The sequence below is a fragment of the Centrocercus urophasianus genome, unplaced genomic scaffold (assembly GCF_019232065.1).
Source record: "Centrocercus urophasianus isolate 14NV4802_14NV808 unplaced genomic scaffold, USGS_Curo_1.0 seq_11, whole genome shotgun sequence".
Taxonomy (NCBI): domain Eukaryota; kingdom Metazoa; phylum Chordata; class Aves; order Galliformes; family Phasianidae; genus Centrocercus; species Centrocercus urophasianus.
This window is the reverse complement of record NW_024884253.1, coordinates 1,708,958-1,733,340: the sequence shown is the minus strand read 5'-3', so window position 1 is coordinate 1,733,340 and position 24,383 is coordinate 1,708,958. Positions and strand designations below refer to the sequence as shown.

General features: G+C 40.0%; 1 protein-coding gene across 8 annotated transcripts in view; it reads right to left on the bottom strand.

Moving 5' to 3' along the window:
• Positions 1 to 24,383, bottom strand: part of TSNARE1 (t-SNARE domain containing 1) — a 461,403-nt gene that overhangs the window by 217,980 nt on the left and 219,040 nt on the right. For 7 of the 8 annotated variants that reach the window (XM_042836518.1, XM_042836494.1, XM_042836540.1 and 4 more), the window contains one exon: positions 3,390 to 3,557. In XM_042836518.1, the coding sequence (XP_042692452.1) occupies positions 3,390 to 3,557 (168 nt within the window). The remainder of the gene's footprint in view (positions 1 to 3,389; positions 3,558 to 24,383) is intronic. The other variant, XM_042836525.1, reaches the window with a different exon arrangement.

The following is a 24,383-nucleotide window of genomic DNA, read 5'->3' as shown; positions in this document are numbered from 1 at the left end:
TTTGGATACTCTAATAACTTTATGTCCTTCTTACATTTCAATGCCTCAAACTGCATACAGTGCTTAAAGTGAGGCTGCACCAGCACAGAGCAGAGTGATATAATCCCATCTTTCATCCACTGGCAGTGCTGGGTGTGATGCTCTCCAGGGTCTGGTCAGCAGTCCAGAAACCAGAGGAGTGTGATTTCAGAGTGCTATAGGAAAGGAAGAAACACTATGAAGGGGGTTTAATGACTTGATGGCTACTCTAAGGAAGTGCTGGTAGTGTTTGGCTTCTTCTCTTGTCGATCTCTGATCATCTCTAGAGAAGCTATGTCTGAATGGGAAGGATCACCAGAATCACATTCTTCTGAATCAATATGACACTTAGCACCTTTCTTCCGTGGGTCTTTCCAGTCGTCAGGCAACATTCCTCATTCAGGTTTTAACTCCTCCCAGGTGCCATGAAAAGCATGGGGGGCTAAATTGTCTATATTTGCTATGGCAGGGCTTGTGCCAACACTGAGCACTGACAATGCACATTACTGTTCAGCTCATGTATTTCTGATGGCAAATTTTACAGTGCTATATATAAGGTTGTTATGGCATCTATTATTCACTGCCAATACAGTTCAAGTTAAAATAGGTTTTATATAACAGTTCAAAGCAATATTTTAAGAGATAACACTTGTGTCAAGGCTGCTGTGTCCTACCAGATTTTGACATTTCCAAGCAATAAAAATCTCTATCCAAAATGTAAGGTTTTGGCAAGACATCTCCTTAGCAGACTTCTCTATTTTTAATATGCAAGCAATAGCAAAAGAGTTACATTTAAATATAAAAAGAACAGCCAGCTGAACTTCTGACATTGCTATTACCTTTCTACGTGCCAACTGTGAACTCTGAAAAGTGCCTCAAGAGATGTTCATGACAGAGAACACAGTCCTATTAACCTGAACCTCCTCAGAGATTCTGGAGATGTGAAAAACACACAAGTGGGAAAGAGCCATTGGAACATTAAGAAGATGACTATGGACACAATTTACTATCTCCTTTCAATAACACAAGATGGGAAGGGAACTTGTTTCCTTGTTCCTTTAGTAACGCAAAAAAGGTTTTATATCTGTTCTTCCAAGAAGGACAAATTCAATGTCTCCCTAAGAAAAGGCCCAGCACTGGTAGCAGTATCATAAGATTCTCTGAAGTTACGTGCTAATCTGAGTATCCCAGAAGACATGATGTTCTTGTAGTGTTCTGTGACTTCTACTGTGCTGCTTGTCCTACACGTTTCTGGTGGTAGGCACTCAGAAAAGTATAAATTCCAGTAAGACCCAACAATTTGCATAGAATACATTTTGCACTACTCTGTTCTTCATTCGAGTCCCCAGAGAGGACAGGAGAACAAATGCTATACATCATTTTGGTGATAAATTTAGTTTATTAGTTGGGCTGGACAGCTAAGGACTTATACTTCCTTATAGCCTTCTTGGTTAGTTACTGGTTTTGAAAACATACTGGTAAAAAATAAGTTGTAAGGATGACTTTGAGCTCAATGAGCCCCTTCTCTGTATACCAACCACTTCTAATGAAATCCTGGAACATTTAATATGCAAGATGAGTCCTTTCAGGAAAAAACGTTCATATGGGTTGGCAAACAGAAAAACAAAACCCATATAAAATGATTGAAAAGCATCATCTGCTTATTCAAATACAGCAGAAGAGAGGCATGATGCAGTCCAAAAAACCCATTTCATGCTTTCTTCCTGAGTTAAAATATTAATATTAATATTAATATTAATCCTGAGTTAAAATATTTTAAAATGCAAAGTTCATGCCTTCTTAGAAGAATATAGAATATAGAATATATATATATAATGTATCTATATAGAATATAGAACATCACTAACTACAGAAGTTGAGTAAGTTGTTTGGAGGATAATTAATAATCAGACAGAAAGATAAGTAGAGCCATTGGAAAGCATGTCCATCAAAATAAGGAGACACGACTACATCTCTTAATTTTACAAAGATGGTGTGACTGAGACTGGCTTGGAGTTTGTCATACTCCATTATATAACAGGCGAGCTCTAAATATTTTCATGTTTGTTTTTCTGGGGAGGAAAGAGAAAGGCAGTGACTATATTTTCAACAAAACAATCATAATAATATCTTTCGTATCCATAAAATAACGGCAGAAATATCACTGCACGCATTCATCTTTAGCATCACAGTGCAGGATCATCCCAAAATGTGCATCTTCTTGCAACAAAGTTCCCTGGAGATTTTACCTAGTGGATGCACAGAAACTACCCCAGTATGGAAGGACAAATCACGTTCAAAGATACTCAACGTGAGGATATTTCACAATTTCACCTTAGAAATGCACACAAATGTACAACACTCAATTATGTCTATTCAGCAAACCATAACAGAGATTAAACATACCCGAACCTTGATCCACTCTCGTAAAATTATCAAATTTTTTATTTAAAGCATTAACTCATGTGTAGCTATCACTGTGTGAAAACAGAGGTCAGACCCTCAGAGCACTGGTCTACAGCAGGAACATTTGTCCTCTTTTACCTCTCCTAACTCAATCACAACTCCTGCTACAGTGCAACCAAAATCCATTCTGATAAAATTAGCTCAATCCCATTAAAAGACAAAGAATAGTCCTTAATTAAATATTCTGATTTATTCTCAAGCCCACTTTTTTGGTTCATCTTGAGTTCAGGCCTGTAAAAGCATACAAATTAGAAAAAAAAAGTTCTAGGTTTTATTCATTTATTACTTACATTTGAGTAACAAGAGTTTCCCAACACACAAAAAGAAAAGTATAAAAAGAAAAATGTGGGATGTTTAACTCATTCAGATCTCTTTTTGTTCCTTTTACCATATTATATTTATAGCACCTCCAAGGAAAAAAGTGAACAAAAATAGTATGAGTCTTCTTTAACCTATGTAAAGAACATCCAAATACTTTAATAAAGCAATAATTCTTGAAAACCTGATGAAGTTATTTAATTTATTATTCTCTCTAATGGTAAAGATGAATAATTTCTGTCCATTACAGATTTGAGTCTGAAGTTTGCACACACGAGGAAAGTCGTTTCAGTGCGGAATGAAGTTCAGTAAAATAAATCACTACAGAACATTACGAAAGAGGAAAACACTAACCAAGGAAAACTGATTACTTCTTGCCATTTTTATTTTTGGTCATGCTAATTATTAATTCTTCCTTCAGACAAGCACCTTGATTTTCAGAATAGCATAATAATCTCTCCTATATCTAGTGATGCTATACAGACAGCCGCATAAATAAGCATTTCTTTTGTTCATGTTGAGCAATGCAAAACACAAGATGTCTGCACTTTCAGTTGGTAAGGCCATGACAGGAGAAAGTTACTGACCTCAATCTGCTGAATGGCCTCCTCCCGCTGACGGATGGCCTCCAGATCCTCCTCTGTGATTTCCGAGAGCAAGGCTTGATCCTGACTTTGGTTTTGCCACGTGCCATCTCCTCCATTAAAGATCTTCTCATCGTCAGCTAGGTCAGAGAAGGGAGTCCTAGGGCTCTGCTTAGATGGAAGAATGAGAAGAAAGCAAAGGAAGCGTAAATCTTCTTTAGTTATATATACATATGGCCTTCTTACAGGATAAGAAAACACTGACATAATAGGCTACGAGAACCATGGTGAAAAGGTGAAAAGAGCATCAGGAAGTTACATAAGAGGACACACATCAAGTCTTGAGGAATGCTAGGACCTGAAGCCATATCTCCCGAGCTACATTAGACATCCAGCATCCAGCTTGTGACAGTTCTCACAGAACAAAAAATTTATGTGCAAATGAAAAAATACACATTTACTGTATTCCTTTTACTGCAGGTTTCTCTGGAATGAGATGCTTTCTCAGACATACACAAGTCCTGTGTATGTGCCTTGAAGACTTAACAATCCAACTTACATCACAGAACACAACAAAGGAAAATATCTTGTTTATTTTTGGGAAAATATAAATAGAGTTTAAAAAAAAAGGAAAATAACATTATTGTAATGTGTCAACAGCTTGAGAATCGTACAGAATCATAGAATCACAGAATGGCTTGTTTTGGAAAGGACCTCAAAGATCACCCTGTTGCAACCCACCTGCCATGGGTACAGCATCATAGGGCCTCCTCTGTAAAGTTCACTACCTTTTGCTTACACACCAAATACTGTTTTCTAAGTAAGCTACTGATTTCTGCCTTTGGGAGCTGTGCTGGTATTTAGACCCATGTTCAAAGTGCCCGTTCAAGATTCAACTGCATCCACCCTGCAGGCAGGGGTAGATGTTCAGCAAGTTTTCTCCTCCCATCCTTTAGCTTCTGCATCTACTGAGATAGTTCAGTCTTTACTGAACTCTGAGAAGGAACTGACATGAGGTTGGTATGGACATTCAGGAGGTTAAGTTCAAGTCCTAAACTAATAGGTCCCACAAAAGACTCCAGTCCTACAATTGCATAAGTATTTCACTTCAAACAATGCACACTGTCCTTTCAGCTGGCCTTGATCTGAGCTCTGACTCCTCATCAAAAGTTACAATAAAAGAGCAATCCAACTGCTTCCAACACTCTTAAGTTGAAAGAAGAAATGGCACTTGCTATAGCACATTCTTGACCTGAATATCCCCAAAGTTGCTGAACATTACAAAAGAAAACAAGCCCAACAGTTCAGGAGGATGCTTAGCTCTCTGAATCTAGACTGATCTGAAGCAGAAACACTGGGGCTCTTCAAGAGGTGGTGTTTGAGAAGTGAAAGCCTTTGCTCTCTTGCTGCAGTCAAGTTTACAAAGATGTTAAATGCCTCAAATTCCCTCACAGTGAACATGGAGCAAGGCCAAAGGAGATCTTGTTAGAAGAGCACAAAAGGACTGGAAAACTGGAAGGACTGGAGTAGAAGTTGCAGTGGAAAAGACTGAACAATGTCAAATCACCTAGGCAAGAATGAGAAAATCAAGCACACATGAGGGAGGCAGGTGAATGAGGACAAAACACAGCTTATAAGGGATTTTACTTCTTGCTGCATTGCTTAGAGATCTGCTTTATTAGAGGAACTCTGAAGGAAGCAAAGAGAAACTTAGTAGTACTTAACTATTACAACCATATTTAGACAAATGATCTGGCTTGATTTTCACAGAATCACAAAATCACTATGATTGGAAAAGATCACTAAGATCATCAAGTACAACTGTCAACCCATCCCCCCATGCCCACTAAACCCTGTCCCTCAGTGCCACATCTCCATGTTTCTTGAACGTCTCCAGGGTCTGCAGAACTTCCCTGGGCAGTCTGTTCCAATGCATTACCACACATTCTGAGAATAACTTTTTCCTATAATACCCAACCTGAACTTCCTGTATTTTGAAGAATATTATGCACCTAGAATCACTCATTTAACTGTTTAAATGTTCTTTCATTTCTTAAAAAAAAGTGTGTGATCTCTGGAAATTGGAAACTAAAGAGCTAAAAAAATATAGGTGCTGCCTAACAAAAGTAATCCATTATCATTATCAATATCATCTAGTTTCAGACAAGGAGAATTATACAACGTGCTGAAGGAAGTGGGGTAACAGAAGAGGCAGAGGCACACAGAAAAAATGGTTCATATATAGTCAAGTGTATTTCAAACATATAAGCAGAAGATAAAAACCTCCAACATGAACATCTTACTTTGTTTCACCTTGTGCTTCCTTGGGATCTGTTATCTACACAGAAAGAGTGTGTTATGGGAAGAAAATCATCATTTAAAATCAGTTTATAAATTCATTAACATTTTAAAAGACGTATTTTAATAGGATTCAGATACTCCAGGGGTGTTTCATTCACCAATTACTATGTGCCTTGCACGCTAACTAATCTGGTTTCACTGCCAAAATGGACTCAAAAGAAAAAAGAAAAACAAACAAACAAACAAACAAAAACAAAATAAAAAAACCACCATGGGGTATTATAGGGCTACATTTATAGTGACATAGGGTGTCATCTCATCTGCACCAATGGGCTAACTACATTATGAAGAGGCAGTTACACTGCCCAAGAACATGCAGGCTGGAAGGGCCCATACCTCTGAGACAAGGAAAACCTTATACTATCATAGAACCATAGAACTGTTTGAGTTGGAAGGAACTGTTCTAGTCCAACTCTCCTCAACTAACACAAGGATGCTGTGCCATGGATTCAAACGCACACGAATGGATGCATGAATCCATGCTTTCTTGTAAAGATACACATTTCAGTGGAAGATACCAAATTTTCTAATGATCTAATGTTCCCCATTCTGTTCTGATGAAGGAGCAGAGGAACTAAGCAGTTCAATAAGCAGCTCTTCAGATTATGTTAGTACATGTAATACTATAGTTGCATCACAAAGATGCTTGGTCTTGGCTTCTGTCAACTTATCAGTCGCCCTCCCTCGCTGGTTCTAGTCTCTGTAAACAACCCCAAAATAATACAGATGGAGCAATGCAAGTGATGCTGCTCAGCCATCTCTTACAAAAGCAGGCTATTTATGTGTTTAAATAGATAATGGTCTAGACACAGATGTTTTTCTCCGAACAAAGTAGTGGCTTAAGTTAATTTCAGAGCTACTGAAGGCAATTATGTGATTTTGTATACTTAATATCCTTCGAGAAAACCCAACCACAACAGCTGAGTGAACGAACGAACTGTCAGACAAGGAAATGCAGAGGGGGGTCCAAAATTTCCATCCAGACACAAAAACAGCTCCATAATAACTTTAAATACAGTCACCAGGACCTGCTAGTGGGATATATACAGTGGTTTGCTGTGCTGACAAATGAAAACTGATTTTGTAGTTGTTGATGGTACAATGCCCTTCATTTCAGTGATAAACTGCACAAATCCTGGATTTGAAAGTGCAAAGAAATCTAATTATTTTTAATACTTCTGCTTGAAAACTGTGTATAACTGGGTTTATCAGGGGTTTTCTTTCCCTTTTCAGTTTTTCTGTCTCTGACAAAATCTTTTATTTATAGCAAAAAGAGCTATGACAGAGGGCACTCATTGAGCTTCCACAGATAAAGTTCCTTTTGTCAATGCTCTGCAAGGGGCCATAACTCCCCGTATATGCATTTCCACATTAAATTTGATTTAGTGCCAAATTTTATGCCCTGTGAATCTCTGTGTAATTTTCTGTAGGATTTCCTTTCATAAATTGTTAATTGGACGTGTTTGAAGTTGCTCTTTTGTTGAAATTTGCCTGTGGCAGATTTTTGTCATGATGTATCTATAAAACAAACTCTGCCTTTGAAAAGAATGATAGGAGAGAAAAAGTTGAGTTTATCTGATATGCTCAGTGGTTCTTTTAAAGCTAAATTCTTAGGACTGAGGGTCGCACTTTGCTGTTATTCATCATATCTGAAAAATTATGCCCCAGCACAACATATTTTCTGTTGGATAATATCTTTTCACTGGGATAAAATCATTGCTGCTTACAACTACATTTTTTTATCAGATTTATTCTACAAATGGGAAGATGTTATATGCAGCTGGTGATAGAGGAAAGGAAAAAAGGGGGAAAAGGGCTTTATCTGGAAGGAGACAACTTCTGTAAGTGTCTGTACTTCAGCAGTTGACAAATCTTTGCATGAGAAGATGCACATTTCTAAAGACGACCCCTTCCCAGCTCTGTGCCTACTTTACTCCCCATTTGTATATTGGAAGGGCGAAAAAGAGACACTAATACACAATTTCTTCTCTCTACACAGTGATATTAAGAGCTGTACAATCTCTGTCACATAAAACCACCAAGAAAGGGACTGAAATGACCTCTCTTCTGGTTCCCACAGGCTGTTTACTCCACCTAGAAGAAAAAATCTAACAGGAACTGCAACCTAACATGCCATCACCCAAAGGGCATGGTTCATCTTCGGAGAATTATGGAATCCCCTGCAGGTGTGTGCTGGAGACAATTCTGTCCTGTAGCTCTCTTTTACTTCTCTAATGATGCAATTTCTGATTGCTCATTATAGGTTATTCCCTTACTAGAAATAAAAATAATCAAGTAAACGAGGCTTTTGGAAAGATATTAAAGATAATCACAGGGATGCAAGACACTCTCAATTGAAAGCTGTCTCATTTATTCTAGAATATAGAATCAGTGAATCACAGAATAGCTTCGGTGGGAAGGAACCTTAAAAGATCATCTAGTTTCAACCCCACTGCCATGGGCTGATTGCCACCCACCAGTCCATGCTGCCTAGGAATCCATCCAACCTGTCCTTGAACACCTCCAGACATCCAGTATCTACAGCTTCTCTGGACTGCCAGTGCCAGGGCCTTACCACCCTCTGAGTAAAGAATTTCTTCCTAATACCTAACCTAAATTCTCCTTGTTTTAATTTAAAGCCAATCTCCCTTGTTCTATCACTATTAGACTGCATATAAAGCCAGTCTCCCTCTTGCTTACAAGCTCCCTTCAAGTACTGGAAGGTTGCAATTAGGTCTCCCTGGAGCCTTCTCTTCTCCAAGCTAAACAAGCCCTAACCCTAACACTCAACCTTTCAACATAGGAGAGGTGTTCCAGCCCTGTGATCATCTATCTCTGTGGCCTTCCTCCAGACTTGCTTCAACAGTTCTGCATTCTTCCAGTACTGGGGACCCCTACCATGGACACAGTATTCCAGGTGAGGCCTTACAAGAGCAGAGCAGAGGGGGACAATCTCATCCCTCTCCCTACTGGCCACCCCAACAGCACACTGCTGGCTCATGTCCAGCTTTTTGCTCTTGCTTTGTCCACTCATCATCCTGCAAGTTCTTGCTGTTGGTCTGACAGCTGACTCTACTAAGCAAAGCAATTTATCTCCATTCAAAGCCTCCCCAGAACAGAAAACAAACCTCCTATGATTTACTCAGCACAGATCTCAAATTCCCTAGATACCTCCAAATTTATATAAGCACAGGTATAAGAAGTCTCATTCACATAAGCTGATTCTGTACTACATACAGCAGATTGTTCCAAGGAAACCTTCTGCAGCTATGAAGGTAGAGTTTACATTGTTCAGGTAGTAAACCCAGGAAAGGTACTTTTCAGCCTCCATAAGCTCTGCCTACCTCTAGCAGGGATACGGCCAGCTGAAGCAACACTCAACACACCTCCCACACCTCCTGCAAACTAACACATCTCCTTGGGTAACATTTTGAGTCTGGCTTTCACACAAAATGCAAATGCAGAGACATTTATCTCCTGCTTTATGGTATGTACAGACATATAAACAGTGAGGCTACACTTTATGAGGATCTCCTATTCTCCCTAGCATCCAGGCTTCGAGATTCACGTTTTATTGCATGCAGAAAAATGAGGGCAGAATGCCTGCATTAAAGATGAATAAAACACTTTACATGGAGGACCACTGTGCAGAATACTGCCATAGTTACGCTACTTGCTTGTGCCTGACACCTTTTTAATAGCACATTGGCACTGCAAGCTGCCTAGGACAAAAATGGCAGGAAGCAGCCAGTGTGGCCTGCCTACCCACAATATACAGGTTAAGAAGACAGATAAATTGGATTAGATAATCTTTCTCAAACCACCCTTCCAAAACAACTCACCCTGCAGCCTCAATGAGATTTAGAGCTGCTTCTCACCAAGCAAAAGCCCAAAGCAATTACAGGTAGAAAGGCCTCAGGCATGCACAGAACAAGCAGTCTGGGACTTTAAAATCTTTTCTAAATCTTTTAGAGGAGTGAAATAGTGCTATTGCAACTTCGCATTATCTTTCACACAGAAGATCGCAGTAGATTGGCAATCTGAGCTCTGTTATCTTAGGAGAGGAGCTTCCCACAACAATGGGGGAGAAAAAATGCAATCGCAAATTACTCATCGTTTGCTCCTCCTTTTCACCCCAAAATTGGGCACACTGGTGCCCACTACTACTGGTTTTAGAACCTAAACAAAGACAACTTTCAGTGAGACCTTTTCCATCCTTCCTGCATGCATCACTAACACAAGCAAATACTAAAATGCATTCAGCAATTTCTTCAAGTTATGGAAATGTGATTACTCTGCACCAATGTAGTGTGAGGAAAAGAAAAAAAAAACACAGCATGGGAAAATTAGCATAATGGGAAGGGTTGAAGTGCATTTTTATTTAAATTAACTAGAATGTCTCATGTTGTGATGTCTTCACTCCTGATCAAGTTGTTTACTTTTGAGCGATGTGGACCTGAAATTGAGTACGAAAATCGCCATTTCTACCAGCTTTCTCTTGCTGGAGTCTGCAAGAAAATTACTCATTTTAAGGAAAATGTGGGAATCGAAATTATTTGCTGATTCGCTTTTCAGCATTTATAAATTTAATCACTCCAGACTCTGCAGTCATGAAGTCTAAGAAAATCCATTTAGTTTCGTGGAACTAGAAGAGAGTTACTAACGGAGTACCTAGTTCATACCTCCTACTGTTTCTTTCTTCTTCATTTTTCCTTCAAGCCTTTATTACTCCACAAAATTCATTTTGAGCAATCCTGACCTCAGCTCCTAGGGCTGCTCTAGTTCAGAGTCGATCTCACTGTACTCTGGGTTGGAAAATTAAATGATGTGTCTGTGGCAGATGAAGAAAAGGAAAATAAGCCAGAAGCCTGAGGTTTAGCTCCCTGATATCCAAAATGCTTTAAAAAAGCACAGTGTATTTTAATCCACAGGTGAAGGTGAAATGCAGTATGAATGACCTTCCTTCCAGCCTCAGGTGATGGCTGAGCACAAACCCATAGAGAGTATTAGCTTCTAGGGCAAACTTATCCCAAGGGCTACATTTTGATATGCATTTTTGCCCAGCATAACTCTTACCGTATTCTCATAATGGACAGAAGGTACAGTTCATCCTGTTCCTGTTTCCAGTCCTTCTCCCTTCTTTCCCTTACCTTCCGTGCAAACACATGGGTCACTCTGAAAGTATTGCCTCCTGTTTATCTCCATGGAAATGACAACAGATTCTACGAGCGCAAGAGCATTATTTGACAGAGAAAATTCTAAGCTATAAAATGATGTATTTCAATACAGTTACCATTATTAGCCACGTACTTTCACCAGTGATGAACAAGAGCCTGAATGCCATGCTTGTAAAATCCGAACCAGCAGAGATGACTCACTGTTTCATGCTGGAAAAATATTGACCAAACAGTCCATCTTTCATCAGTATGAACCCATGGAAATCAGAAGGTACCAAATCTGGACTACACAGGGATATGGTAGAACAGCCAAGCCAAGGTTGGCAATGTGCTCCATGATCTTCAAATTGGTACAGGACCAGAGTTGCAAGAGAAATGTTCTCTCTCCAGCCTGACTCTGGAAGTGCAAGCCTTCAGTTCAGTCAGCATCACAATGTAGCTAGTGTAGAGTTGATGGTTTGACTGGTTTTCAGGAAATCCATAAGGATCACCCCTTTCCTATCCCAAAACATAGTACACATCACTTTATCCACTAAGGCCTGCATCTTGAACTTTTTCTCCAGTGGAAATGCATGTCACCACTCCACAGGCTGGAGTTATAGCCTCCGTTCACTGTACAGACATCCACTGTTTGATCTCCATTGCTTCATACGCACTTCATATGCACAGAATGGCTTAGGTTGGATAGTACCTTAAAAATCATGTAGTTCCAATCCCCTTGCCTTGGGGGGTTGCCAATCACCAAGCCAGACTGCCCAGGATCCCACCCAAACTGGCCCTGAAAGCCTCCAGCAATAGGGCATCTACAGCCTCCATGTCAGACATCATTTTGTCAGACTGCCCCTCTGCTGCCATCTGTCACACAGCAACAAAACTTAATGGAATACTGCTGAGGATGTTTAACTCCTACTGCCACACCACCAACATCCACTTCTGACATCGTGAGCAGGTCCAGAGGAGGGCCATGAAGATGATGGAGCACCTCCCCTACGAAGACAGGCTGAGAGAGCTGGGGCTCTTCAGCCTGGAGAAAAGAAGGCTCCAGGGTGATCTTACAGCAGCCTTCAAGGACCTGAAGAGGTCCTAAAGGGAAGATGAAGAGGGATTTTTTAGAAGGGCATGTACTGACAGGACAAGAAGAAATGGTTTTAAATGGGAAGAGGGTGAATTTAGGCTGGATATTAGGATGAAATTCTTTACTATGTGGGTGGTGAGATACTGGAACAGGTTGCCCAGTGAGGCTGTAGATACTCCCTCTCTGGAAGCATTCAAGGCCAGGCTGGATGAAGCTGTGAGCAACCTGGTCTAGAGGGAGATGTCCCTGCCTATAGCAAGGGGTTGGAACTGGTTGATCTTAAAGATCCTATCCAACCTAAACCATTCTATGATTCTACAATAATAAAATAAGAGGCATTATTTTCAGAGCAGTCCTCATAGATAGTCCTGTAGCAACATGAGTTTAATGAAAGCAACAGTGTTAAGAGGTATAATTTTCCCATCTTAATCCAACAACCTTTTCTTTACAAACTCATTACACTTAATGACTAAAGTCTGATCACAAATATCTAAACTCATCCTTCCCAAAGCTGACTGCCTGTACTGCTGGCATCTTCGGGTGGCTTCTCCGTGCATACAAAGCAAGCTGATAAATATTCCTTTAGGACTGTCATGAAAGAGAGCATTCACCTATATTTTTACAGCATCGCATCACATTTCTAAAGCTGTTCCTGCCCTTTCCTAGCTGTCTGAATTACATTCTCATAACTCTCTGGCTCTGCACAGCTCTGCTGCTGGCACTGTGTTTTGGCTGGCACTGCTTGCTGAGAGCTGCACTGTACATCATCCCTGGATCCCGATGCTAGGCAGAAAACTCCCCTGCTCGCAATTCCCTTGCTGAATATCTGAAACACTCAGTGTTTGTGTAAATGGACCATGCTCACAGATGCATCATGGCTGTCTAGAAAGGACAGTGTTGTTTCTGCCACCTAACGTGTGTGCCATACAGCTGGTGAGCAGGTTCCTGCTAGAAAGGCAAACTAGGAGGCAAATGAGTCACTGGCTCACTCATTAACACCCATCTAGGGACAAAAAAAAAAAAACAAAACAAGTGAGAACCCTTTTCCTGGCTTCATTTAGAGGAAAGAGCCAAATTCAGCTCAGTTTCCCGAGACAATCCCTAGCATGGGCACTGTGCCACCCTATAGTGAGAAGCAAGGGAAATAACAAGTATGCCTTTTTCTTTCAAGTAATTCACTGCTTTTCTCTTACATGGGAAGTATGAAAATGGGTGCATTTACTGAATCCTAATAGCTGTTATGCCGAATGGAGCAGTTGGATTCGCATGGCAGTGACAAAAACAGAGTGTATTTTTAGGCCATGCACTTCAGATGAAAGCCACTCCTATCAATCCTCATCTCCTCTGTTGTTTCTAGAGTTCTCAGCCATCTTTTCTCAAAAACACAATTGATTCCTAAAAAACAAACCTCTGACAGCAATCTTTTAATCTCTTCTCACCACGCTGACATTTTCCAGAGTTTCAGTGGACTGAAGGAAATGCTCAAAGCCTGCGATTGAGAAAAACTCCTCTTCAGTGACTGCACAAAACACCTGCTCATTCCACAGCCCTGGCACTGTCTGCATTCACAACACCAGACCTATTGCCCGAAAGCCTGATCCGAAATTAGCACAGTGGCAGCTTCTCACTGCCCATAAATGGCTTTTGGGATAGGTTGTCAGCGAACGGAATGGGAAGACAAGGCAGTGCTTCTTTGTAGCAGTGAAGTTCATCTCTGTGGACGAGAAGGAATAAAGCAGGATGGGACAAGACTTCTTCACCCAACCACAGCTTTTATTACCACCCACGAAAGAACCCGCACTCAAATTATGTCAGCATTACAGCAAGCAAGATGCTGCGGCACAGAAATGACTGTCTCTTGGACAACAGCATTGCCTCTGCAGGCAAACATAGCCTATTTTTCACTCACAGCCTTTTCTCAGTAGACTTGTACAGTTGGGAATCATTACACACCAGACTTCACCATTAGGAATAATGAGGTTTCAAGACTTAAACAGTCTGCCTTCTGCAGCAAAGAGTGTTCGGTCCTTTGGTCCAACTCAGAGAATTATTTCAGCACTAACTCTGAACGAGGCAGCATCATAGGCTGGAAACATTAAGTCAACGTGATTTACTCAAAAAGATCTAGAAAGAGTCAGAGCCAGGCAGAGTCCATCTAAGTAATTAACTGTGACTTCCATAAGGTGCCTCTATATGAGAAAGTGACCCCTCAACAGAAAGCAAATCGAGTCATTGGAGCCCAGAGAAGGATTCTCTCATTCTATATAAATCTTTTTTTTTTTTTTTTTTTTTTTATTTACACATAAATTTGCTACAATAAAGCCTACTGATCCACATGTGACTGCAGGCAACTGCTTGTTAGGTATTACAGTAATGCTATACACAAAAATTAAGTTGTTTTTCTTCAGAACATTTTTGTTTTTAATTAAAATACAAACAAAGACAATAAAAATGCTTAAAAGATACAAAATGAAAGACAACTGTGGTAAAAACACCGACAACAACTGAATCAAAATGAAAAAACTACAAGTCTGACTTAGGAATACCTGGTAGTATTAGTATGCAACAGATTGTCCAAAAAGGACTTTAGAAAGACCAAACAGCTTTGTTCCAGAGTTACCTGTTGTTTTCTGTGTGCTACAACCAAGCATTGTGCATGGAGCAAGTTCCTTGATCTCTTTTAAGAGACATGACTGCTGAAGCTAATAAGGGGCTACATACAACCTAACATTTATTGCTTCATCATGCTGCCTACCAAACATTTTTATTTTGCTTTTCTTCTAAACATGTTCCAGCTCATGGGACACAGCCATCCTACTGTAAATGCTGGGAGCAAATGAAGATACTTCAAAATTTGCGTTTGATTCCAGCAGTTGTTTTCTTAGGTGTACAACCATGACAAGGAATTACAAAGCAGAGCGTGTTTAGAACAGGACTTTTGCAATTGAAAGGCTTGTGGTACTTGTTCCTAAAGAAATATATGTTAGTGAAATAAAGAAAACATTTTCAACTAAATTGGCTAAATGGTTTCTATCTAATACTCGAAGAGCTCTCTCTCTACAATCCATAAACACCACTGGGGACTTTTCCATTGGCCATTCCCCCTACCTATCCCAGACACATGATGCAAGAGTGGACGAGTCTGATTCTTTCCCAATCAGTAGCAATCCCTGACTAACCCAGTCTAATCTTCTAGACTGTATATAATCTTAAAAAAAAAAAGTAAGTTCAACTGAATGGAATTAAATGTTCACCCTTTTTTTGTCTGAGTGCAAGAAGCCACATGGAAGTGAAGACACCGTATCACTGGAAACATTCCACGACCAGTAAACTTAATTTGGAGGATGTGATTTGAGTCACAGAAAAAAAAATGAAGGGCAACTTGGAGTTACAAGTCAAATCAAAAGTCAGGATACTTGCTGGTTTAAAGAAAAGACAGGAACAGCAGCAAGAAAACTGCACCTTTACTCAGGAATAGCAATGAAGTTATAATGAATTTAGAGAATGTCTCTAGAAAGAGAAACTGAAATTTTTTAGTAAATCTAATTGTAATTGCACCTGCAAAGTGAAATAATGAAAATGGCAAGTATAAACATTGCTCAAGAAACTGAAATATTTTTTCTGAATTTCCAAGGAAAATCAAGTAGGCATTCTGCACTTTGATAATGTATCCTGTATGAGTTCTGTAGGAGGCAAAACAAAATGAATTCAACCTTCCAAACAGTGAAAAGAAATACAAAACACCAGCAGAGGAATTCAGTGCAAGCCAGCGTGTTTCACGCTGTCTCTGTGATAAATGTTTACAGAGATGCTAACCTTTCTTAAGCTCTGCCGTTTGGTCCCATACCACACAATTAGCATACGGGCTACATGAAGACTTTCATGAGGACTGAACAGCTACCTAAAATGTTTGCAAAATAAAACATTCAGGGAAAGGATTGAGATAAAAGATGCTGTAAGGTTTTCAGCTTAGTGCCTCCTGTAACATGTAACAAAACTGCCAAGAATATGTGCATTTTTCCAGTGAGCATCAGGACAATGTCTGAACTCCTTCAAAGAGAGGCCACGGATAAGCATTCAGATAACTTCCACCATTTTCTTGTAACATTATTATTATTTATTTTACTTTTGTTTTAGCTGTACTATTCACTTTTAAAACCGATGGGGGCAATAACCAGCAACACAACCGTACTTCATTAGCTTTACCACTCAACCTACATGTTTCTTCCCTAACATTTGGCCATTCTGAATTCTATCATTTAGCTTGGTGAATAATTCACCAAGACTTCATCTGTATTTTCACCTTGAAAGCACTGACAGACTGCAACAACATCTCTTTTGACACTCTCTTCTACACCACTTAATTCTTCTCCCTCATTTTCTTTTCCAATGCTTTACAGTCTATGGCTCATGTCAGTTTACTTGCCCTGTTTGTATTCTTTTTTATTCTTTCTGCATATGCCAATACCCTTCCCAAGCCATTAGCTTGAAGATTTCATTGCTTGTGCCATAAAAATACGTCTGTTGGAAATTTTCATGCAAACACAGAAGGAATTTTGTCGCGTGTTAAAGTCTACTCTGAAAAATGCCACCTGTGGTTTTAGTTAATTGGTTGCCTCACAGTAATTTTCTTAACTATTCAACCTAGTCTCAAAGGACTGAAATCTGGATACAGGATACTTTCCATTCCTGGAGTAATAAAGGAGAAGTGAACTGATTCTGCAAGGCTAGGACACACTCACTGAATTAAAATCGTATTTCACTCCCCAAAACAGACCTCTGTCTCCAAAACCATGTTGGAATAGGATCTTCTCAGTGGAAAGAAGACAGCTTCCTGCTCTTGCTTTGATGACTGGATTACATCTCAAGCTTAATAATGCCTTGTGAAATAACTACTTGCTGCCAATATTCAGCAGCTCCATGCCCTCAAGGACAAGCCAGCAGTAAGAGTGAGAATGGATGTTCAGTGGGCGTATGCACGTGGGTATATAAGACAGACACATCCTCACTCACACAAAAACAAATGGCAGCAATAGTCTTATCCCTCTCCAGCTGACTGGGAGAGGACGGGGTGATTGTTGGGCTCTCTCTCATGCCATTATTTCTCCATGCCCCTTTGCTGCCATAACATGAGCATCTATATCGTGAGCTCATTTCTTTCTGTTTCTTATCTGTTCTAAATAGTGAAGTGGGTAATTCAATTCAATGAGGCCGTACTCTTGCTTCTTCTTTTTTTTTTTTTTTTTTGCCTTTTACACAGCTAACGGAGCTAAGGAGCTAAATGCTGCTAATAGAGTTACTTAAAGCTAGATGCCAGCCTGTGCCATCAGATCAGGTCTAGAGGTACAGACATGCACGTGAGATCCCTTTTAAAGCAATTTCAGATCTTTACACAGTATGTACGCATGTCTGAACTCATCAGTCAAACTGAACTTCGAGAAACCCATCTGACCAAGCTTTACATATCTGGCAAGCACTGACCTCCAAACTCCTTATTAAGACTCCCATTATACTCAGTGGAGACACTGTCAATAATGTCAATTGAGATAAGAGTCCTACGCTTCAGATTAAAAAGACTGACAGCTACTTAACACATGAGATTGCATCGTATACTATAAAGGGAGCCTAAAATGTCAGGCTCAGAGCTAGAGACCTACACCTCACATGCCAAGGTGAAGGATGTGCGTACATTACCCATGGAGTGTCTTATCTTTCTCCACTTACTGTAGGAGTCTAGATGCCTTCAGAAGTAGAAATCTATGCTGGGGAAATATTAACATGGATTCTTCCAATATATGATTCAAAATCCCACTAGATTGATCTGCTAATGGAGGAGGACAGTGAAGCAAGACACTTCTGGGGTGATGTCCTGTCTGGATTCCCTCCTCCCAGAAAAAAATAATATCTTTACCATCATGGCACATTTAAGTGTAGAAAATATGTTGGCAGTTAACCTGAACAGTGTAATAAAGAAGTGTCAAAACCATCATTGTTTCACTGATGTGTGGTTTGCTTATTCATGTTTCACACAGAATGATTTTCTGTCTCACCACGGAGAAGGTTGAACCATTTGAAATACTGAATTTCTTCTGTTTCCTTGAGATGCTGAGATCTGAAGGCAACCAGCAAGCCCTTCGGAGACGAAGTCCTGAATAGATTTAACTTCACCATGAGGACATTAAGTGATCTAAGCTATATATCCGCACTGTATGAGATCACACAACATCAAAACTTTGATAGATGCCTCTGCTGTGTGCTCATCCTTAAGGAGCAATGACCCGAACATTAGCATGTCTAGTAAATTGTTCTAATGTGTGGTGAAAGGGGTCTAATGGATACAGTAATTGATTGTTTGATGGATAGCTGGGGAGTCCTTTGATTATGAGTTTTTGCTACGGTCCAAGACATTTTCATTCTCCAGTTAACCCAGAGCTGATTGCTCTCATGAATTATCTTCTTCTCTGCCTGCAAATATCATTCTCTTAATAAATATTTCATTAGAAACAAACTGGTGGTTGAGAGAGAGGAGAAAGCAGTTGCTCAATACTATGTCTTTTGAAGACATTACAGAGTGCAGAGAATGGTTGCAGAGATTATTCATGAAATGTACTCAGGCCAGACAAGAGGTCTTCGATTCTTCAGGATTTAGAGCTCAGAACAATGCAAGAGTCAGGAAGAAGCCTGAAGGTCAATTTAAATCAGTTGAGACCCAATATGGCCCAAGAAGGACATACTGAAGCAGGGAAGCAGCTATTTTAAAGTTTCCTTCCTCATGAAATCCACCTTCTTCTCTCTCAAGATCCACAATGAGCTTTCATGTTACAAAGGAGAGGACCTGACTGACAAAAATATATATGTATCAGCAAGAAAACAGACTTATAATTCCTGGGACCTAATGACTGAGGGCTAAATTTTAATGCTAGTGAGGTTTATGGCAAAATTCTCATGGGTATCAGTTAGTATTTTATTAGTATTTTTTCTTAGCATGAGAAGTCCTTGAATACTGTTTACCACCTCTAGTTAGCTTTAGTAGGCTTAAATATTTGTTTTAAACATGTGGACCGAAGCTGATAGTTCTGCTTCAGCATGTTCCTATTCATCATGATAATACAATTGTGCTTTTGAGTCACAAAGGTTGCTATTCTTCTCTCCAAAAATACTACCATGTAGAAGAATCAATGGAAAATGGAGTATGTTTTGTCATTCACTCTTAGTCCCTGTTCAACCCTATTTCATTTCCATTCCATGTAGGTTTCAGTTTATAAGACCCACAGTGGCATGTTCAGCTCTTTAAAAACATCAGTCTATTAGATGGTAAGAAACCTGAAGAAGGGACTTCATTGTCACATTTAGTTAATGTGTTGGGAGGATTCGCACTGGCATCTGAAACGAAACAGAAGAGGAAAAAAATCCCTAAATGAGTATGTATTAAGACATAAAAATCATCCGCAATTGAGGACTGTAGGCTTTCTTCAAACTTCCTAATACAAAAGACAATGATGTAGGCAGAAAATGCTTTTATCTTCCACAGGCTCAGAAGAAGAGAGGAATTTTATAAACTAAAGCATCAGTCAGAAACAGTTTGCTACTACACAGAAAGGAGTCACTACACAAGCTAATCTCCACTTGCTTCGCAGCCACACACTTAATATGTTGAGAACTGCCACACTTTCAAAATCTGCTTTCGTTGAAAAAATTCTTGATGAGCAAAATACATAATGTTCGCTATTACTCTCTACCCTGCAAGCATTCCCTGGGTTTTGAGATACTCTTATCTTGTTTTCCTAGCTGTTCCTTGAGCGTATTTATACTGTAAGTCTCAGAATAGGTTTCAATATGTCAATAAGTGCAATTTAAACATTAATAGCATGGTTAAAGTAGAAATGCAACTGATCGTATCACACGCTATAGAAAGGGGGACATGTCAGGGAATTGGCTTCAGTGCTCTTTGCTCTTAATTTTTTTGCAAAACTTTCACAGAGGGGAATGGTATGAATAGGAGATGGGGGACGAGGAGAGGCAGTGAGACAACTAAAAAGTGAGGAGTGAGTGAAACAGGGAATATCCCAAACTGGAAGGAACACACAAGGATCATACAATCCAACTCCTGGCTCCTATGCAGGACCACTCAAATTTCAAAGCCTACTTCTGAGAGCTTTGTCCAAATGTTCTTTCCACTCAGCAGATTAGGGCTGTGCTGGATCCCCTTCGGGAGCCTGTTTCCACGCCCACCACTCTCTGGTGAAGAACCTTTTCCTAATATCTAAGGAAACAGAATCTGCTCAGAAAGGTGGAGGATGGGACAAAGAGCTTAGAAAATGTAGAACCGAATTCAAAGAATGTCAAAGGCAGATACAGGATGTTTCAAAAATGTAGGAATCTCATACTCAGGTAAAATAGGTTCTGTTGTTGTTACTCAGTTACCAAGCCAATTACTGGAGACTGAAGTCCACACTGCTTCACCAGCAAATCCCACTTACAGACAAGACAGTATCTTCTCACTTCTAATAATAACCTTTCTGCATTCTGGAAAGAAAACTACCTTAGCACAGGTGACTTCCAGTAATAGAGAAGAAAAAAAAAGAGAGGAAAAGAAAATTACCAAAAAAATCTTCTTTCCAGGTAAACAATAAACTTTCTACTAATTTCAGTTTAGACCAAGTGAGGAAATTCTTAGCACGGTTAATGTTGAACATATATTTCCCACACCAAGTTGTGGAAGCTAAGTCCATAATATTACTGTGTAATTTATCAAAATCATTAGGTTGCACACCAACTTCCTTCATGCAAAGCACTCTATGGACCTTTTCTGTTCAAGTTCTTCCTTTTCCTTCCACCGTCCATGCTTTCATATCTGCTACTGCTTAGCTCAAACACAGCTCTGCTAATTCACCAAAGCCACCATCCATACTTTTTAAACTTCTTTTTGGGTCTCCTTTGGCAAATGGAAGGGCATGAATCTGATGCTGACTTAGAGATAAGCCCTTGGGATATGTCCTAAGCCAGTCTCTCAAGGATATTGACATGGGTTTTAAGTTCTTTAGGATACTACATTTTCCCAGAGTTCACCAGAGTTTTACAATGCTCAGAGAATGTGGCACCACCCAACAATCCAATATGTTTTCCAAGAGAAGTCCCCATCAAGTGTCATCTTTCATGACTGCATCCTGCTAATGAAGACATGCTTACTGCACTGGAGTGGCAATGGTGGGATTCTTCTCTTCCAGTCTCACCCCAGAATGTAGTGGCAGGCCCAGACCAGCGCTCCTCACAGTATATCAACTATATTCTCAAAAAGGAATTTAAGGACTTCCACCCCAACTTGCTCTAACTATGCCTCATAGGTCTCATGAGTAATGTACCTACATAAGGAGATGTACCAATTGTGCAAAACACAAATTTTGACTGAACAAGTGATGAATAAAATGCAGAGCAACATCTTCAGTATTTTGGGCAAAGAATATATAATCATTCAGTGGTGTTTGCGAAACATGTCAGGCTCTGACAGGAAGAAGGGTTATAAATAAATGTGAGGTAGATATTTAATAATGCTATTTCATATCCATGCAATAATGAACTTTAATTATTTCTTTGGGTTTCTTTCTTCTTTTACTGTAGCAGATGAGTCAAGCCCAGATGTGTAATGAAACTGATACTGGCATCACAGCATTTTCTTTAAAGGTGGCTGAAAGAGCTTTATAGATCAGCTGCCAAATCATTTCTTCTCCTGTGGGGTTTCCTTCATGCTTCTCACCCAGAATTTAATTCCTCCACACATGGTATGAGTGAATCACAGTGCAAGGAATTTTCCTGATGGAAAAGATTTTGCAGACAAGTGGTCCTCTCTCACTGCTTGTCCTGCAATGAAGCCAAAGTAATCTTTGCCGTACTCAGAGGAGTTAGCTGCCAAGAAGAACCATTTGGCAGGGTATGTAAGGAAGTTAATGTATATCTTTCCATTCAGAACATATGAAAGCAAATTTACAGCTTATCAGTAACGTTAGGATCAAATATTTGTGCTGGGGAACAAGGAGATTGACTTGTTTCCTGCTAAGTTCCTGGGAATTATCAGAGGATATCAGAAAAGAATTCAGAGCTGCTAAATTCAGAGCTGCTGGATAAATACAAAATATCTCATTCATTCATTGACTCTTCAGTAGAAATTTTCAAGGGAATGCATAGAACAATGCTAACATCACTCCTTCTGCAAAATCCCTTCCTGTCAATGCCTATTGTCATTAAATGAATTTTATGAAGTCATAAGAGATGGCCCTTACTACAATACTTTCATCCCCTCTTCCTTCTTTCCAACGCTGTAGGCAGGGCTAATGGCAACACAACCCTACTGAAAACAAAATGATATGTTCCTCAAATAGCCATGCCATGAAGATGCCATAGCCCAATTCCTCTACTCTTACAAACAGAACTTCTGAAACTCACCAAGGGAGTTCCCAGAAGTACTTAACCTAACTTGTCATGTCTGCTCCCAATCCCATAGCTAGCACTCTAAACAGAGTGTTAAACAGTATTTAAAAAATCCCATGAAACATGAAAATTCTTCATGCTCGTTACAAGTCCAAAGTATCCACCTCCAGACATATCAATCTCCATTTCAGAGAATCACAGAATTGAGCAGGAAGGGACCTTTAAATGTCATCTAGCCCAACTCCCCTGCAATGAACAGGGACACCTACAGCTTGATCAGGTTGCTCCTTCTAAGCATCTCGGGAAAAATAAACAATTACAGCAGAACAAAACAAAGCAAAGCAAAATAAAAACAGAGTGGATAACCCAAGGCACAGGAAAATCTGAGAACAAACACTTCAGGTTTGAACAGTGATTAAGCCCAATCTTCTGGGCGTGGTATAAACTGCTGCATGATCTAATCTCTCCTCTGACATCTCAATAAAAGGAGATGGATTCTTACCCCTACAGAATTGAATTTTCAAAATTGGCAGGAGAGAACCAACAGGACCAAAGGGTGACTGAAGGGATTCTTTACGAACTTTGGCTTCTACACCTGGCCAACACATGGAAGCTTGGAATCACAGAAGCATAGAAGCACAGAAGCATAGAATCACAGAATCATAGAATGGCCTGGGTTGAAAAGGACCACAGTGATCATTGAGTTTCAACCCCCCTGCTATGTACAGGGTCGCCAACTACCAGACCAGGCTGCCCAGACCCACATGCAGTCTGGCCTTGAATGCCTCCAGGGATGGGGCATCCACAGCCTCCTTGGAAGATATATTGGAGAGAAAGGTTTTATAGTGATGGATACCATCAAGGATAACAAAAAAAAAAAAAAAAAAAACCCCAAACAAAAAAAAAAGCATCTCAAAGGAAGAAAGGTTAGTGTAGGACAAGAACACAAATTTTTAAATAAAGAAAAATGTGGTTCCCTGTTAAAAAATAATAATAAAAAATAAAAATAAAAAGAGATCCTCTCCGCCTTCTTGCATATTACAGCATCCTTCCCTTTACTTGTCTCCAAACCCCCTCTCCTGTCCACCCTTTGTCTCAGAGTAAGCCTGCCTGGCAGGTGTCCAGAACACAAACACCACCATGAGCCCTATTTGGTATCATCTTTGGCTTGTATGCACACAGATGAGCTGAGCTTTCTTGTTAATTCAAATTATTTGGAACCTGTTAAATTTGTAGATTAGCACACCTCCATTCTGCACCCACTGACATGTTACCATGCCTCCCTCTCTTCTCTTAATTCAATAAGCACTCATGGATCCTAATGCACTCCACCTCCATGCAGATTTTACCTCATCTCAATGATGCTAAGCAACAACAGTGATGGTTCATCAAGCCTTCTCCACCACCGCACTCATCCGAGCACTATCAAACAAGGCTCCTGTATTTAATTAAGCAAATCCTGTGCCAGCAGATGGCACTCTAGAATGTGCAGCATCTGCAGCTTCACTTGTCCAATCTCCACCAAATCCTGGAAAACGCTTTTTCTATGCCCAGTTCATCACTGACCACATATGAATCTGTTCTCATAGACTTGAAGAATATCCTGAGTTGGAAGAAACCCACAAGGATTACTGAGTCCAACTCAGCCTTCTGTAAGACTCTGATCCACCACATGCATATAAATAAAAATCATCAGAAACTTATTTTTTCCCCACTGGAAATACTGTATTTGAAGGACTCCTATGGGAAAACACAACCCTCCTTGCTCTACCCTTTTGTCTTTGGTAGATGAGTCCTCCAGTTGAGCACAGTGAGACAAGAGATGTGACTTCCATCAGAAGAGGGGTAGCCAGCAGGGACAGGGAGGTGACTGTCCCCCTCTACTCTGTTCTCGTGAGGCCTCATCTGCAGTACTGTGTCCAGGTCTGGGGCCCCCAGTACAAGAAAGGCAGAGAGTTG